The sequence below is a fragment of the Polyodon spathula genome, chromosome 26, assembly GCF_017654505.1.
Source record: "Polyodon spathula isolate WHYD16114869_AA chromosome 26, ASM1765450v1, whole genome shotgun sequence".
Lineage (NCBI taxonomy): Eukaryota > Metazoa > Chordata > Actinopteri > Acipenseriformes > Polyodontidae > Polyodon > Polyodon spathula.
This window is the reverse complement of record NC_054559.1, coordinates 9,241,178-9,259,655: the sequence shown is the minus strand read 5'-3', so window position 1 is coordinate 9,259,655 and position 18,478 is coordinate 9,241,178. Positions and strand designations below refer to the sequence as shown.

Sequence of the window (18,478 nt, the reverse complement as noted above, 5' to 3'; positions counted from 1 at the left end):
GTGGCTGTGCAAAGCAAAAGCAATCACAAAACACACCTTCCCCGGTGTGCAGGGCCTCTGTCCTGTCACAACAGTGCTGCTGCTCTTGCAATTGCAATGTTGCCTTTTGAATATTAACTGCGACGTTTTATTATAACAGACGGAAGAGAAAATAATACCATTTCAATAGGACCATATATATATATATATATATATATATATATATATATATATATATATATATATATATATATATATATATATATATATATATATATATATATATTTTACCCCTGATGCACTTTCTCTATATTATGAACTTCTTTATACCCTAACCTTCCGATGTGCATTTTGAAAGACAAATACAATTTATAATCTGGGGCTTCATGCCACCAGTCCACTTGAGAAGACTTACAGTATATTATTGATTCGATTTTTTGATAGGACAGCTTACACTTAGAGCCCCACAAAGAGTTTTAACAGCTTTCAGAACAACTATCTGCTGATAAGTGTGCAACAATGCAGGTAGATTTTCAATTAGATGTACATTTTCTAGGGAAAAGTAAACAGCACAAGCAATAAAAAGAAATACCATGAAAACATACTCAAAAAATACTCAAGGCTCTGTGTATAAATGATAACTGGCTTAATAGTGGGACTTCATTAAAATAAGTCCCAAAATGATATATATTTAGGATATATAGCGTTTGTTGTAATGCTATCTTTATTTCATCTGCTTAATCCTATGACATTTGATTTTAGAGGAAAAATCTTGCATACAATTAAAAATATAATGTGTAGTCAACAAATAGATAATGATTTCAGGCACAACTTGTGGGGTGCTACATACCGGCCCCCCCTAAACAAAACAAAACAGCCAGACTAAAGACCCCCATGGTGTTCATGAATCTGTAAAGTGTATAACTATTATGAATTACTAGGAGTGTAAATTGTATATAGATAGAGAGAGAGAGGATGCGCGGCAGTTCTAAAAAAAAGAGAACAACTAGTGACGAAAAACATAGCCACCACGAAACAGCCTTTATTTACAATTTGATTAATCTGGCCTTACCGACACAACACAGAACCATCATGCAATTTGTTTATCCAACTCATAATTCAACTCATGCACTATGCATTCTTTCTCACTGTCTTGTAAAGCACTTTGTGATGGTGGTCCACTATGAAAGGCGCTCTATAAAATAAAGATTGATTGATTGATTGATTGATAAATCAGTAAGCACAACATTTTCAAAACAACCGTAAAAAAAAAAGAAAGAAAAAAATTGCAACAGGAAATAGGAAGCCCTCTCACTCAGAAATGAATGCATGTGCATGAAAATGAAATGGGTGATGTCATGGAGGCTAAAAGCAACGAGGTCATAGCAGTATACATTTGCTGGCAGTGTAAAAGAAAGAAGTGAGCTGTAATGCTGCTTCTCCAATCTCCCTCCCAGCAGTGTTAACTTTCCTTCCTTATTACACAATCTCTGTGTATTAAACACATTGTATTATTTAGTATATGTTTTTAGTTATCCCAGTTCAGTAAGGATTTGTTTTGTGTGCCTGTAATTTATGGGGCACCAAGTGTAAAAAATGTATGTGTTTTACACTATGCATTAAGTACAAGTACAGTACTATTAACTGCAGCATTACTTACATAGTACTTAATGTGCATTAGTATATTTTTACAAACAGTGTATTTACTAATACTGCACACCTCAAGTAAGATGTAAGTGCATAACTTAATATAACATATCATGTAATTGATGTCACGTTAAATGATGCAATTCCAGACTTTGGTTTATTTATTTATTTCAATGACTCTGGATCATTTGACTATGAAATTAAGGATTAATCAGGCCCATCTCCATTTATAGGCTTGCAATGTCCCAATTCCAGCAGTTTCGAGTATTATTAGTGGATGTGATTAATTAAATTTTAGGCATTGGTTACTCAAGAAGAATAGTTTTTATGCCAGAAAATAATTGAACATTTAAGATAAGGAATCAACTGTACTGTACTTGGCATCTATTTATTCATTTATTTGAATTGAGTTTTAACACCATTAGACTGTCATTTTGATTTACTTAGAACTGCGGTTTTGTTTTGTTGATGGTACACCGTTATACCGGATTGGAGATTTTTAAAAAAAGCTTGCAAAATTTCATCGCAATCAATCGTTTCCATGGTTTCTTCACCCTGCTCAGGCTCCCAACTTCATCCGTCAGCATTTCAGGTGGATAATATAAAACTCTGTAGTCACCACTACACATGTTAAAATAGCTTTATTTAAAAAAATAATAATAATAATCTTGTTTCCTTTGGTACCGTCCTTGGATCTCTGACAATCAATCAAAATGCATAATGTTGTAAAATAATAACAACATTACATATGGACCTTTTAAAATATGTTGTACAGTAAGTTGTTTCTCGCAAATGGAATAAAACAGATGGTTCTTAACTGTGTCAGAGCACAACAAGCATGTGTGTAAATGAGACAGAAAGTGCCCTATCCATTATTGTCTGTCAGATTGTGGGATTACTAAACAAGAATTGAGTTTACAATTCTGGCAAATAAATGACTCCATCTAATATTTATTTTTTGCAACTATACATATATTGGATTATTATTATTATTATTTTTTAAGTGCATTACTTTTTTTTTCTTTGAATCACTTCTTTACAATTCTTTAAAAGCTTTAAATGTTATGATGTTACCTGGTAAAAGTTTACAGGTTACACTAGCACATAATTTTGCAGTTTATCATGTTCTGACTGTGCTTATAGCATGCATTTACTGCTATGGTACTATACCATGATTTCAATGTGATGTCACGGTATGCTTTGCTATTCTTTACTATTCTATACTGTTCTAATATTTTATGAAGATATTACTAGCTTTGTGTTTTATTTTCTCCATGATGAATAAAGACAAAGAACAATTGTCAAACTAAACATAAACTGATCATAGTGTTTTTCTTTTCTTTATTATTATTTATAAAAGTGACAATAATTTATGGAGTGACATATTGCTGATTTCAGTGGCCCATGTAAATAGATGTTCAATATTTAGAGATTGCCAGTTATTTTAATCCAAGGGAACAGATTTGGTTGGGCCATGAGTTGTTCTGTATGTTGCTACTGCCCTCCAGTGGATCCCTAAAGTGCTGCAGTCTAAACCAAAGGTTTCTGTTGGGGAAACGGTTTTGAACACTTTCATATTGTTGGGGCTGTGCTGCTTTTACATAATTAAAGAAACCTGATTATAAAAGTAGTATGTTCATTTTGGAAACCATTTATTTAGTAACATAAACATAGTTGTCAAACATTTGATTCAAGATGGCTCTATAGTATAGCCAGTTATTTATTTTAACAATATCTTTAATTCTATCTTACATCTGAGAATATTAATCTTTTGTTGTGGTATTTTAGGAATGCAGTTTGAAATACAAAGATACTGATGAACTTCAATGCCTTACACCACATACTCTATTATAGTTTGATCTACAGCAAGCAGACCCCATTGTGAACCAACAACAGGACTCAAACCAGTTACCGGTTTTTTGCTGTGTTAACCCTCTAGCTGACCTGCTCATAAACCAGGCAGTAGGTTGTGTGGTTATAGTCATCTAGGTACAAAATAAATTGAGAAAAAACAAACAAAACCATTTGTTTTGACAACTTGTTTTCTTTGAAAGGGAAAGTGGTTCACAAGCAGGAATGCCTGTTGTCAGCTGAACAGATGGGGGAATGTCAAAGTTATTGTAATTACCTGTCACCAGTCTCCTTCAGTGATCGTTCACCTTTTGTTCTTCTGTAGCTTACTGATGCACTGAGAACTCTGCATAAAGAATGAGCTGCTTGTTTGTCTGTTCATCCCTGTGTTACATGATTTTACATTTACCAAGAGAAGTGTTTATTCATTTATTGAAAATGTACTTTTACACTAGCAGTTGTAGAAGTGACAGTGTTGTGCCAGAGTGTTCTGAATTGTGCCGCATTTCAATCACCTGGTGCAGTAATTGAAATGGCTGTTGGGAAAAGCTCCTCCAGGTGCAGACAGCTCTGTGATTAATTGCGATTCTGTGTCACTGTCTCACTAGGGCTCAGTACTTTGCCATGACTCATGGTTGACTACTATGGAACCCTTTCATCACAGTAGGCTGCAAAGCAGCAGGATATAGGCTAATGAGACGCTGCTAACTGCAGAATACCTAGTGCATGTCTGAAACCAATAACCAGTTATTTTAAACAGGTGAGTTTTGAATTAAACATACTTTTTTAGAGAGGCATACAGATAAATACACACAGCAAGCCAGTGAACTTTAAACTTACTATGTCAGTCTGTTTACTGACAGAAAAGGGATCCCAGCGGTCGTTAAAATGCAGTCTTATGTCCGAGCCACTCAGAGTCAATAATATCTTTATTTAACTTTTCCCATTTGTTATACGTGTTTAACAGGGAGATATTTTACGATATTGGTTGTAATAAGGACTTTTGGAATTGTGGTTCCCATTTGTTCGTGGGAAATCCCTTAAATATGTATATTTCCTGTATTCTAGTATTTACTGTAGGTAAATAGCAATGTTGTGAAATGCACTAACATGTTATGTATCATTGCTGTACTCCAAGGTGGTTATAGTATTTGGCAGCATTTACATTATAACTACATTTAATGCAGTGTTCTTTAGTAAATCCTACAATTTACTATAGTAATTTGCTGTAAAATATAAACCTGTACATTAAATAAAACACAATAACCATCATAAATACTGCAGACCACTATAACCCCCTGAAAAGCAAATACTTCAGACTATATGTGCACATATGTGAACTGAAGTGACTGTTCATCTGTTATTTCCTCTTTCAAAAATGTCACGTGATGCTTTGGCTTCCCTTGTTCAATCTTATACTTCACCCTCTTCAGAATCACCTGCAGTATATTGTAGCCTACAATGCAAAGCAGTACTTTGGGGACCTGAGATCTGAAGAGTGCACTGTATATGAAAGCAAAATACTGGCCACTCACATGATAGCTCTCTGTATCCAACCCAGCGATTCTAAGAAGGAGTAATCACTGTGCTAGGCTTAGGTTAATCATTATCAGGTCTCCAGCCTGTGTACACAAGACATTACAATCTTTCCTGAAACATATTAAAACCGTTATCCTTCTTAAAATGGTTAGAAGCAAAAGAGGTTCGTTTACTGCCTGAAAAATCAATCACGTCAATAACTGGACTGTAGAACGTACTCATTAAAAAAATAATCAAAGATCAATTATTATCATCTATTAGGAGTTTCAATTTCTTTCACAGGCCATAAGAATTTAATTACTCTGGAAGCTTTAAGTAAATTAATGATTAATGAAAGATTAATGAAAGAATAATGAAAGATTAATGCAAGAATAATCGCCCTTTACTGATCTGTACAGGACACCTTTGTGGATTATTAAACAACCCGGTCTTTTGAATGCTTGCCTGTTAACCAAAGGGATATTTGAGGAAAACGTAATTTCTGTTACTAACACCTGTTTTTATTGATAATTTCAGAAGGAGGATGTTGCTGCAGGTTCCTGAAGCATTTTGACTGTTTGAAGATGGATTCGTATTTTACTAGAAACAGAAATATGCCTGCATTAAGAGATTCCATAAAGGTCAGGAATCTACAGCTTTAAACACAAACCGACAGTGTCTGAGGGCCAAAGATCATAATTTATAGATTAGAAGAGCTAAAAGAACATGCATAATACAACACATATGCTAAACTCAGAATGTATTCAGGGCTGATCCCAGGGTCACCAGTGCTTGAGCCACCTTGGTGGCCTGATCCTCAGTTGGAGAATCATGGGTCCTGTGAATGAGGATATGCAGGAATTCACAGATAAATCCACTTCTCTGGGCCACTTGCTATGTGTGAACATGCAAGCAGCACCTCTCTTGCCTTCAGAAGATTTATGAAAAGAACATGAATGTGTTAGAGAGGAGGAGGAAAGGGAAACGATAGAAATAAAGCGAGTGACAATAAATGTAGGAACCGGTGTAGTGAGGCCTGATTTACTTAGCATAGATATGAGGGGGGGATAAGTTGCCATCTTCTATCAGAACCTCAAAAAGCTTCTAATTAAATACGTCCATCTTCATTACCATCAGCTCTACATTGCCAGTTAATTGTGTTTCTAAATAATTACCAGTAAACTCCTCGTTTGTCTGATGACAAATTCTCATCTCGCTGCTACCCACATAGCCGTTCATTGTTTTACCAGCTGTGCTGAGCAAAACCAGTCTGTTGTTGCTTCATTACCATCATTAGTAGTTAATACCTCTAAATATATTATCCAGTAATAAAGGTTGTACTGTATAGGATGAAAGGCCCATGGCCTGGTGCCTAATAGTCCACACAATGCAGTCTCATGCAGTACAGGTCATAATTATTAAGAAGACCAATGTTGTTGGACAACTGCAATTATAAACCCAACCCAACCAATGTTGCAAAATGTGAGCTAGACACAAAATAGAAATTAAAAAAAAAAACAAATACAGAATTGTAGCTCATTTAAAACATTTGGGGTTCTTAAAAAGATGATCATTGTTTTTTAAATACCATTGTGCCAGAAAGTGCTGAAATATAAGCAATGCTAGAAGCTAGCAGTATGAAAAGAATGTGAATTGCAGTTTACAATGATCTGAGCTGTGTTACACAAGCACTTAATTTCATGCAATGTTATAACACTTTCCAGCAAATGCAAGTAGGATTGACAGCTGGACATAGAGATGCATGCAGAGCAAGGATAAGCTTGGGTTAGCATCAATAAACCCTGTATTATTTCATTAAGAATTACAAAATTATGAAGTCCAGTGATTTTAATTTAAAAGTAATTGGATTTTGAATGCAAAAAGTTTAATTACAGAAATCTATTAGTTATCTGTTGATTAAAATCCAAGTAGGCGACAATAATACAAGCATGAGCTGTCGGGTCAGTGCCTGGATCAGTATGTATTAAACCAGAGGGGGTTTTAGAAATGTACTGCATAATTTAATGGAAGACAGGTTACAACAAGAATGACAAACAAGGTTAAACAGTTTACACTTTGAAGTTTGGTTGAGTTTACTTTCACACACAGGAGATTCCAACATATTTAAGGAATACATCTTAACTGATAAAAGTAGTTCCCAGTTTGGAATTAGACAAAACTAGCTGGCCTGTACATCACAGCTCTCTATTATAACCTTAATTTATTTGTTAAACAGGTCTCATGTAGATTACGGTATTACAATTTTACAAGCATTGACTGTTATTATAACATGTTTAAATGCTGGATTGACTGAAGGGCTCCTTTGCCTCATGTTTTCATGAACAGTATTTATTATTGGACTCACCAAGGCTCTACCTTTAGTGCTAGACGTGCTTTTCAAAAGAGATGTATCCATAATCACGTATAATATAAAGAACAAGGGATACCAAAAAAAATCAAAGGATTCATTGAAAGCAGCAGATTCAAAGCTAACCTTTCACACCCCTTGGCAGCTTTGATAGTTAGAGATGAATAAGACATTGTGAACATGCTTAAAACCCCTTGAGCTGCTTTTCGTGTAAGGGTGCATCAATTGGCTTTTAGTGGTGGAAATTGGCTGCAGGTTATAGACGCGCAGACAGAAGTTTGCAGTCACTTCTTCATCATGCGTTTTTACAGGACCACCTGCAGATCACACGGCTGATATAAATAGCACTTTACTTCTCTTAAATTATGGGCCTATATTTTGAAGCAGGTGCAGAGACAAAAACTGATATAACAATTTCAAACTAGGAACTACATAAAATGCTTTTAGTGTTATACTTGCTTCAAAAAAGGCCATTTCTTGTTTCTTAATTTTGTACTGTATGCTAAAACCACCAAGTTTTATTTGTGTGTTGCCTCTGCATATTTTCTAGTGCCAACTGTCAGCTGCCAAGAAACACACATTTGTGTCTCTGGAAACGACAGGACCTTGGTTAAGAGCTGAATGTGAAGCTTTCCCATTCTGCAAGTCCTCCAAAGCCTGGCATGACAGGAAACTGAGAGCTTGCTGAATGCAATGCCAGGTCGGAAGCAAATTGTAATCCGGTTTTATGCACCTCTGTCCATCCACAAGCTAACAACCAATCTGGTTTACTTGTAATTTACTGCAACACAAACGACTCATGATTTATTAGTGTTTTTTTAAATGCATTTTAAAATATTTGAATATCATGACCAACCACTGTATCTATAACCACTGCTTCAGGATTGTTCTAGGGGAGGTCCCACTCAAATGCCCTGCTTATTTGATTCAATGTATTTTATCATCACAAAAAAATAAATAGGATTCTTAAAAAAGTGAGGAAGACAATATTATCTTCCTTTAGAATATATTCTGGAGTAATGAGCATGAGCTGACGCTCTTATGCTGCGCAGATCAGATGCATACAAGGATACAGACTCTGCAGTATGACTCACTATATATTTCAGCAAAATAACACCTGCCATATGCAACATCTGCAATCTTACTTGTTTTTCAATCTCTGACAGAAGTACTGTTATGATATCCCTGTAAACTAGGGGTGTGCCGATACTCAATTACCTTCAAATCATGTGAAGTTTGTAGATATTAAATTGAATAAAACGTGTTGCACAACACAATTATTGAGTATCAATAATAATATGACAGTGTTATTAAAATGTATACTTAAGTGACTATTTGTCTTCCCTTTCATTTACACTTTTGATAGGAAATCACTGTTGTTCCCTTTCCTTAAAAATGTGTCATCTCTGCAGTGAATAGTCCTGGGCAAGATGTAATCTCCAATTAAACTCAACGAAGAAACACTTATTCCAGTTTCCACAGCAGTAGCTCGAGTTAAGGTTAAGGAACTGTCACACCTATGTGACAAATCAGTTCCATTTGCTAGCTCTGTATAATTTTTATTGTCAGTTTATAGCCTTGGTAAGGCAGTAAAATTGTCAGATGACAGGAAATTTCGCTTCTAACCGACTCTTAAAACACTCAGTGCGGGAAGGTAATTGCCATTGAGTGGTACTCAATTGTAAAGGTGATGAAAGGTCAATTTTTATTGTTTGAAAATCAAAACAATGAATGGATTTATTAAATACCTGCCAAGAAATCGTTCTTAAAAAGGTAAAATTACTCAGAAAATCAGCATACTCCTACTAGTGTGAAAAGTGCTGCATTTAAGCTGTCCGTGGGCTCCCATTAACTGTGAAAATGCCATTTCTAAACAACAATGTAGTAAACTGATAGGTAAGCAAGTGGGTTATTTACACTTCAACCTGGAGTTGGGAACCACAGCCCATTTCTTTGCACATACTGCCATCCTGTGGTTAAAAATTAATGTTGCAATAATCAGCTGTTTATATACAGGCTTTCTGGAATATGACAACTGCAGTGAAAATAACATGGGCTACTGGTCAATGACATCAAGCATAAATTTAACAGAAACAACTGTGATCCACTTCACTAAAAGCATCAATACAAAAATACTTTTATGTTACCCACCCCAACAGGATGTTGGTTGCATGGTATTTTCAAAGGGTTTGTAAAATAACAAATAAATACTTGCTATGTATATAAACCACTTAAAATATTTATTTCAACGGACATCTAGAAATCAAGTCATTCTCTTGGTTAATGTAATTAAGATATAAAATATACACACACAAAGTTTTTACAAATGGTAGGATGCATATAGCTAAGAATAAAATGTATAGGATAGAATAGCATCAAAAGAAACATATCACTATTATAGCACATTTATTTTCTAAAAAAATATAAGGTATATAAATGACGGACACTGATTACATGTTTTTGGTTTCTTTTTAATCACTCGATCATTCATCCTTGACCGACACGCTTGAGTGACTATGAGTCAAGCAATTGCACTTAATCACCTAATTTGTGAGACAGTTGATTAGACACTGGATATGGAGTGATTTCAGCTATTGAATTGCAAGCTTGAATAAAAGCAATAAAGAAAATCACAGAAAAAAACCCAATATGCCATGTCTGTCAAGAGAGCAGTGCCTTCGTGCAATCAGCAAGTTGGAGGCATGACTAGGGCAGCATACTGTGACTCGCTGTCTTGGGTGCTCACAGCCAGCAATTTCAAACCTGGCAAGATGGTATAACCAGACACACTCTGTCAATGACAGGCCACGAATTGGGAGACCAAGAGTCACAACACCTGTCCAAGATCGACAAAATATTTTGCAGCATCTTTGGATTCTGAATTGTTAAATCAGCACAATAAGAAGTCAGTGCACCTGCTCTAAACCTGCTCTAAAAAAGTTTTAAATTTTTCGATCACATCTAATGAATTTTAACCAAATATAAGTGATGCGTTTCTTTTGATGCTCAGCATATATATATATATATATATATATATATATATATATATATATATATACATATATATATATATACATATATATATATATATATATACATACACACACACACACACACACACACACATATATATATATATATATATATATATATATATATATATATATATATATATATATATACATACACACACACACACACACAGAGCATGTCTTTTAAAGAATGGAGACATGATTGGTACATGGTATAATACAGTACATGAGGCAGCTTTACAACAAACTGTGACATTAAGACACACTGCAGCTAGACTGTTTGGGTTCCCGATTCTGTAAAAAGAAACAGAGAAAAAAAAATAAAAAAATGAACAGAGAGAACAGTAACAGGTTTAAAATACTCATTTGGTCATTTTAGGAATTAGCCCCCTCTAGTGGTATTTGAAAGTTATGCATCAACATGTAATACAAATGGACCATATTATCTTCATGTGCATGTTGCATCATTTCACTAAATGCTAACTGAACATTCAAAATAAAGACGTTCCAACCAAAGGGCAAGTCATCTGTTTTACATATTACCAAAAACAACACTACAAAAGCACTTTCAAATACACTGTCATTGCCCATTGTTTAATATACTGGTGACATTTATACTTTTAAAAATAAAAATGTCCCAGGATCCCTATAAAAAAAAAAGTTTACTTATAGAAGAAATTTGGAAATGCCCTAAAAAATGGTCTCGATTTAAAAAACACTTAATTACAATAAAAATTAATTTAAATGTTAAACTGCTTGTTGTTGGAAAGCAATACATAATGTATTTCAGTTTTACAGGAGCAAAGTTCCACATTTATTAAATTTTTTAACCAGGAAAAAAACCCATTCAGACCAAGGACTCTTCCACAAGTGTCCTGGCAAGATGACCAGAAACTGACAGCAGTAATTTCACATCCCTGTCTCATCATACATACAATCTGAGATCAGAAACATTTACATGTCGATAATTCTATAATGACCTAAATACAAAAAACATATATATTTAGATCAAATAAAAGTCTTCTCCCCGTTATATTTATAAAAATATTAAAATAAAAACATTTATTAAACTTCAAATTAGAACAAATTGACATGCACACAATGCTACTATGATATCCATCTTGATTGTATAAGAAATAAAACAGAAAAAGAAAAAATAAGGCTATGGAGAGAAATTGCAGATGAAAAGACACAGCAAGCATATAAAAGCAAATGATGAATTATAAACATTTCAGATACAACTAACAAATAAAATAACACAACACATAACACAGAAACGTCCCAAAACAGCCAGTGTCCTTTCCCGATGTTCTTACACGATTGCCACACATGTTGCCATATAGCTTCTCTTGTTTTGCAATACTGTAACCATATATTCAATGACTGAGGACAGTAGAAATCTTTGGAGCGTAATTTTTGGTGTGAGTGTGTGTGTGTGTGTGTGTGTGTGTGTGTGTGTGTGTGTGTGTGCGTGTGCGTGTGGTCCTACCTGTGGTCTCTGCTGTTGCTGCTGCCTACTGAACTCCTCCTCGCTGGCAGCTAGTGCCTGGGCCAGCGCAAGATCCTCTTCCTCCTGAGGACTGAGCACAAGAGGTCACATCAAAAAGCTGCCCTTTCATCTTCTGGTTCAGTGGGTGCTGCCACATACCCCATGATGACTACAGGTCAACAGTAGTAGGGTTATAGAGGGCCACCAACCTGCTTCTGAAAAAAGACTCATCAAGCCTGGATTTGGAGAAATGAGGTGGGGAAGCATATGAGCTTTGCTGTTAGGTAAAGCACTGTCCACTGAAGCCTGTGCAACATAGATATGCTTCCATAATCGCCCTTGAGGACTTTTTTCATAAGCATTTTTGCTGGAATAGTATGGGATATTAAATTCGGGAAAAGGTAGACCCAACGCAAATTATATATCTTTAGGACGTTTATTTCATAATGCGGTTCTCTATTGCTGGATCGTGACCCACATTTCCTACATAAAAGCAGTTACCTGAGCGGCTGCTGTGTGCTTCTTGCAGATTCTGCTAAAGACATCTCCAGAGCTCTCTGCAAAGCCTGCTCCTCAGTCTGTTGTAGGAATGTTACAAATATGTGTTAGCGAATACAAACTGCTTGCAAACATATCAAAGTAACTTTATACCTCAATGCTTTACACTGCAAGATATCTGATGCAGAAGAAGAAATGTATTTAGTGCTCAGTTATAGGAATGCTGGCATACGACAGCTTGCAAGGAAGTAACATTGGGTCTGGCTTGAATCTGTCACTGTAATGACTGAATAAAAATGCTGGCAGCATCAGCAATACTATTGGACCACTTTCTTTATACAGACAGCAGGCAGAACAGCTGGTCCCTTATGAAAGAGGTTACAGGTCAGTGGAAAGAGGCAGCAGGCACTTCCACAGTGCCAACACAGCAAACAGAATACCCCTTTATTAAGAACAGAAGCTCCCTCCACAGATAGAACAGAAGCTCCCTCCACAGACAGCACTACTAATAGGTCTTACCATTCCTGCCTGTAACGATGCAGAGGGAGAAATTGCTCTCTGCTGCTCCTGCTGGTGTGGTGGTAGCACCACGGTCACACTACGCCTGCATGTGCTGTAGAAGAAAATGAAAAGACTTGCTAGAAAATTTTACATTATTATCTAAGCAGTGACCACCACCACTCTAAAATTTATAAAACTGCTCCATTGCAGATATTTATGTTGAATTTGTAATGGACATCAATAAATAACTATATCTTTTAGAGTGCAGCACTACATCTATTACATTACTTTACCATTAAATATTTAATAGTTGAAGCAATTTCACAAGACTGACTTCATGAAACATCAGTTGACCTGAAAGACTTACAGCTTGCATGTCTGAATACCTATCAGGGTTTAGACTAACCTCCCTCGTGCCTCTATGTGTTTTGCATCATAAGAACACAGCTGTCAAAGAGATGAAGTTAGGAAGCTGGTTTACTGTTTGTTTGGGTATGTGACATGGAGACCAATAACCTTATGGATTGCTGTACCTGCTTGGTTGTGATCGTTCATTCCCACTTAGTCCATGCGGCACAGATCTGAAGGTTCCTTTACTAGAAAGAGCAGCAGCTGACAAGGTTGCTCCATGGGACTGCATTAAAGCAGCATGACTGAAACAAAGGATTTTGTTCTAAACCTTTTTTTAAAAAAAACTACTGAGCTGAATGAAAATTGTATCTTGGTATGACTCTAAATATTTTGGTCACAAAAATTAAGTGACTTACAGGCATATTTTTCAGCACCCAGTCACCTAGCACGTTTAGGGTGTTATTCATTAACAGCTTTATTATTCAATCTGATAAACTTAAGTGCAGAAATTGACAGCTCTTTTTTGAAAGTAGCTCAGTTTCTGGAATCATTGCCCCTGTGTCTGGAACCCTTGCATTAACGTTGGGACAGTTAAGGACTTAAGCTTATTGTGGTAATTAACCTGCGAGTCAGGACAGGCTGCTAAATTGTTTCTTGCTTGGCTTACATCTCTGTACTACCCTATTTTCTTATCACAGAAAGTTGGTCTTTAATAAACACAAATCCATCAAAATGTTTTGCATTTAAAAACTACTTTCATGTGTGCAGTCATTATACTACTAATCTTGTATGATGAACGTACTGCATAAAATGGAAATGAACGCATTGGTATTTTGTTATATATTTCTTCACTTACCCAGACTTAGAGACAGCATGTCCATTGGCTTTGCATTCATGATCTAAAGGGTGCCTATGTTTTAGGCAGAAGTTCAAGTGACACTGGTCACATGTCACCTTTATCATCTCTTTCTGCTTACATCCCCCTTTTGAACATTTATTTGTAAAAATCTAAAAAAATATAATTAAAAAAAAGTTTATTTTTAAATGTTCATCTCCCCACTAGGCTGTTAAAAATAAATAACAATAATCATCATCAGGAAATAGATATTACATATGCATGTATGAAATAACATATGCTACAGAATGTCTTAGTAAGTTTTAAATCACAAGTGGATATGGAGTGCTCTAGATATATGCAAAAAACTGCCATACCTTCCTTTTCCTCCGAGCTGGGTCAGATTTACAGTCCCCATCAATGTGTTCCCCAACCTTGATGTCTGGCATTTCTCCTCTGCTGACGGGGATTGGGGTGTTACAAAGTGGGCAGACAGGAACTTGAACATCCTGAGGCAGCAATGGAATTTCTGCAAATTAACTTCGTTATCTCCATTCAGATTAAAATGGACATAATATTATTTCAATGATGATGCTATTTTTATTTATGCTATGGTCAATTCCGATGTTTCTGCCTTGTTGCTTATTTAAATGTTTAAACAAATTTAGGAGTCCCTGCTAAATAAAGTCCCTGTCATCTTGAATGAACTATTGTGTTAGGGCTGGGAAAGATGACACTGACACAACAGAAAATCTAGGACACTGCCCTAAAGGATCAACTTACTGATGCCAAGAATAACTCAAAACATGTGCCATACCTTTTTGTACGCAGACGTGCATTTGTGGTTTGCGTAAGTGATGTGATCTTTGCAGAAAATGTCTGCACAGGCATCGCATTTCATTGGAAGAAAATCTGTGGAAGTATAAAAAAAAAAGATTGTTGAAAATATTTCTTTAAAAGGGAGCTCAATATAACGTTCTGTTATCCACATTTCTCACCTAAGCGTTTGCAGGTCTTCTCAGTGCAGTGCTCCCCCAGGTCTGGAAACTCCATTACAGAAAAAAAGTTGTGCTCTGCTGTCAGGAAAGCAGGGAGTCTGTGACTAGTATTACAAAACACAACTCAAACATCTCGCACATATTTACATACAAAACACATTTATACACTGTTGGGGTTGTCTACTTTAGAACTGCATTTCTTATAAGCAGTTATATTTTGAATACACATTGTTCTTAATCAGTGATGAAATTATATCTATCTATCTATCTATATATATATATATATATATATATATATATATATATATATATATATATTATATTTTATATATATATATATATATATGTTCTTATAGATATATATATATATATATAATATCTATATTATAATTCTATTATATATATATTAGGAACAATAAATTCCTTGTTGTCCAGACCAGAAGTTAGTCATTGTACAGTACCTATAACACACTACTTCTGTAATATCTGTTAGAAGACATTATAGACACAGCGGATACAAAACTATCGCCAGTTTTGAGCATATCGTTTCACAGCAGAAGGGTGCGTGATAACGGCTAGCAATCGGTAAACATTTTGTAGATTCTAAAATATATATAAAAAAAAAAAAAAAAAAAAAAAAAAAAAAAAAAAAAACACGCTGTTGTTATTATTTTTGTGTTAAATTATTTTTACACTGCTTAATGCCATATTACATCACAATGGGTTAAGTTTATCTTCTTTCCATGGATATAAATACAGTACTAATCACGGTGTAATAAATAAATAAATAAATACATACATACATACAAGTACACAGGCCTGTACAGTTCTGTTAATGACTGAAGGGTTGTTGACAGTGCACTTTCGGCGAACGATATTTTAGACCATACTATAACAAATTACACTATACGTTTTTACCAAAGCAATTCATCGTGGAAACTCTTCAGATGCATATTAATGCTGTATAGACGACTTGTGATTAGTATCACGACAGAACAGTGCAATGCCATAACACTTAGCGATCTCAGCCCTGTTGTGTTCAATGTATCAAATACATACAGTACATAAAAACAACTAACTTACCAGACCGCTTGCTTTACTTTTCTCTTTTTTGTTTTTCGTAATCTGAAAACAGCCCTGTAATTCCAAGGTATGCGCCCGTGGTTGTATACCTGCTGCTTACAAGTATAAATCCCTTATGTTAAAAATAAATAAATAACAACACTGCCTCAACAGCTCGTTAAAGACTGTACATTTCTACTCTCCTTCCGCTACAGACGCACACGTTTGACTAGTCTGTGATGTCATCACGCACATTGGTTTGCTTACTGCGAGAATTACAGGTTCTACCGTGTTCCTCTGCTTTTGATTTCTTTTACAAAGTTTTAGTGCAATCATACCTGCAACATAAGGCTTTTCTCAATTTTTGGTGCGTGCAGCAGTGATGATTACGTGCTGTTTAAAATCAGTTTCTCGACAATGTTCCCAGGCAATTTTTCAAGAAACATGTTTCCCTGTGTATGCTTGGACTCTGGAGAACAGAAATCAGCACAAAACTAAGCAGTTGTTCCTTCTGGTGGAATAGTTAATTAGCCCAAGCAACACACGTGACTCTCATCTGTGGAGAGCTTGATCCGAGCAATCGGTATATGGTCAGGTCTTGAGTTAGTTGTAACATCCTTTTATGAACCATTACTGAATTCCAGAGTTGGATGTGTTTCACTGTGAAATGTTCCGAACACTTTTATTCTACCTGACCACAAGTTTCCCAACTTGGCTTCATTTGACATTGGGTAAAGTGAAGATACCATTCACATCATACAATGTCAAAATGCCTTGTTTGGTGACCTCATTGATGGACCCCCCACCACCACCATTGAAGTGTAACAGTGTTACAATTATTATTTGGGAAAATGTTCATTGAGAATCACCCTGACTCAATGTGGAGCTCAGGCTTGAGACTGGATTAATCAGGAGTTTGAACAAAGGTGCTCTGAGCTGCACATATCACAGCATTGTTCACGTAGCAACAAGGGGGGAACCATTTGGTAATATCACATTGCAAGGCCCACCTATCTACTCAAAGCATATAATTTAAAGAAAGCATCACAATGCGTTGATAAAACGATGGGTACACTAATTTACTTCATTGAGGAATGGCCACACCTGTAATTGTTGGCAGGGGCAGATTTAACCCCATCCCTGCCAACCTTACATTCCCACAATATTTATATTTTAGGGCTTTCGTCCTGGCACACACCTCCCCTCATGTGTGCAGCACACATGACCCCCACCGGCTACCTCCACTCTTGAAGCACCAACCCTCTCCCATCTTGCCTGTTTGTTTTTCTCCCTCCAGATTCTTTTGGGTGGGTTGGAGGTGGTCCTGGGTCTTCTGTCAGGGGCGCCTGTTAAAACCCTCTTGTGATCCCTGGGCTTTTGTAAGGAGATGCCTGAAGGCCCACGAGAGGACCGGAACATTTTCACAGGGCCCAATGCAATATACACTGCTGTGCAAAAGTCTTAGACATGTTGCTTTTTTCTACTCTGATGCATTATGAGCATCAACAATTTACTTAAAGCCTCCACTAGTGATTTCTACTAGTATAGCAACTTTGACTTGCATAAAGAAGGAAAAACATTGAGTGAAATAGCTTGCATCACTTGATTTTTAAGGTGTGGTATCCGAAGCATAATCAACAATTATAGAGAAACGTCATCTGTAATTGACAAACCCAGGACTGGAAGACCCAAAAAGCTGTCTAACCAGGATGAGCAACACTTGAAGATAATATCCTTAAGGAATAGAAAAAAGACAAGTGTTGACAACAGAACTGGCAGAAGGCACAGGTGTCATTGTCCATCCATCACCAGTCCAAAGCACCTTTGGCCATTGTTCCATAGTCCAGTTTCTGTGTTCTTGTGCATATTTTAGCCTTTTAGCCTTGTTCCCCCTTTCTTAACAGAGGTATTCTTGCTGCAACACAATTTCAATTTTAAAACTTTAAAATAACCCTAAAGTTGCAGAATATGTTCTACTACCAAAGTATGAATTATTATATTATTAAGATCTATAATTATCTCAAAACAATATGGTGCTGCAGTTTGGTAGAAATATACATATATATATATATATATATATATATATATATATATATATATATATATAATAGTTATTATTTTATATTATAGATTATATATAATATAAAATAAATAATGTACTTTCTTCTGCTGATGGTAAACACAGTTAGAGAATGACTGGTTATATTGCTTAAAATACAAATATATTTCCAAATACAGAGATTACTGGTTTCTTTTTGGCACATATGTTATTTGATGTTAAGTAAGCTTTCAATGAATGACTATTACACATGTGGAGTTTATTAAAAAAAAAAAATATTCACTTATCTA

The 18,478-nt window shown here is 35.6% G+C and overlaps 1 protein-coding gene across 7 annotated transcripts; it reads right to left on the bottom strand.

Moving 5' to 3' along the window:
* Window positions 1-10,555: 10,555 nt before the first annotated feature.
* LOC121300786 (AN1-type zinc finger protein 2A-like) lies at window positions 10,556-16,362 on the bottom strand. 7 transcript variants are annotated; one of them, XM_041229655.1, is made up of 10 exons: window positions 16,151-16,362; window positions 15,068-15,171; window positions 14,887-14,981; window positions 14,447-14,578; window positions 14,091-14,242; window positions 13,417-13,536; window positions 12,902-12,995; window positions 12,386-12,462; window positions 11,885-11,975; window positions 10,556-10,689 (listed from the first exon to the last, which is right to left on the bottom strand). In XM_041229655.1, exons 2-10 carry the CDS (start codon window positions 15,120-15,122, stop codon window positions 10,651-10,653), a joined length of 855 nt encoding a protein of 284 aa, XP_041085589.1. In that variant the 5' UTR covers window positions 15,123-15,171; window positions 16,151-16,362; the 3' UTR covers window positions 10,556-10,650. The 7 variants fall into 7 exon arrangements, with proteins under 7 accessions (XP_041085589.1, XP_041085591.1, XP_041085590.1 ...); XM_041229657.1 differs by having other exon boundaries at window positions 15,068-15,145; XM_041229656.1 differs by having other exon boundaries at window positions 15,068-15,142.
* Window positions 16,363-18,478: the final 2,116 nt, after the last annotated feature.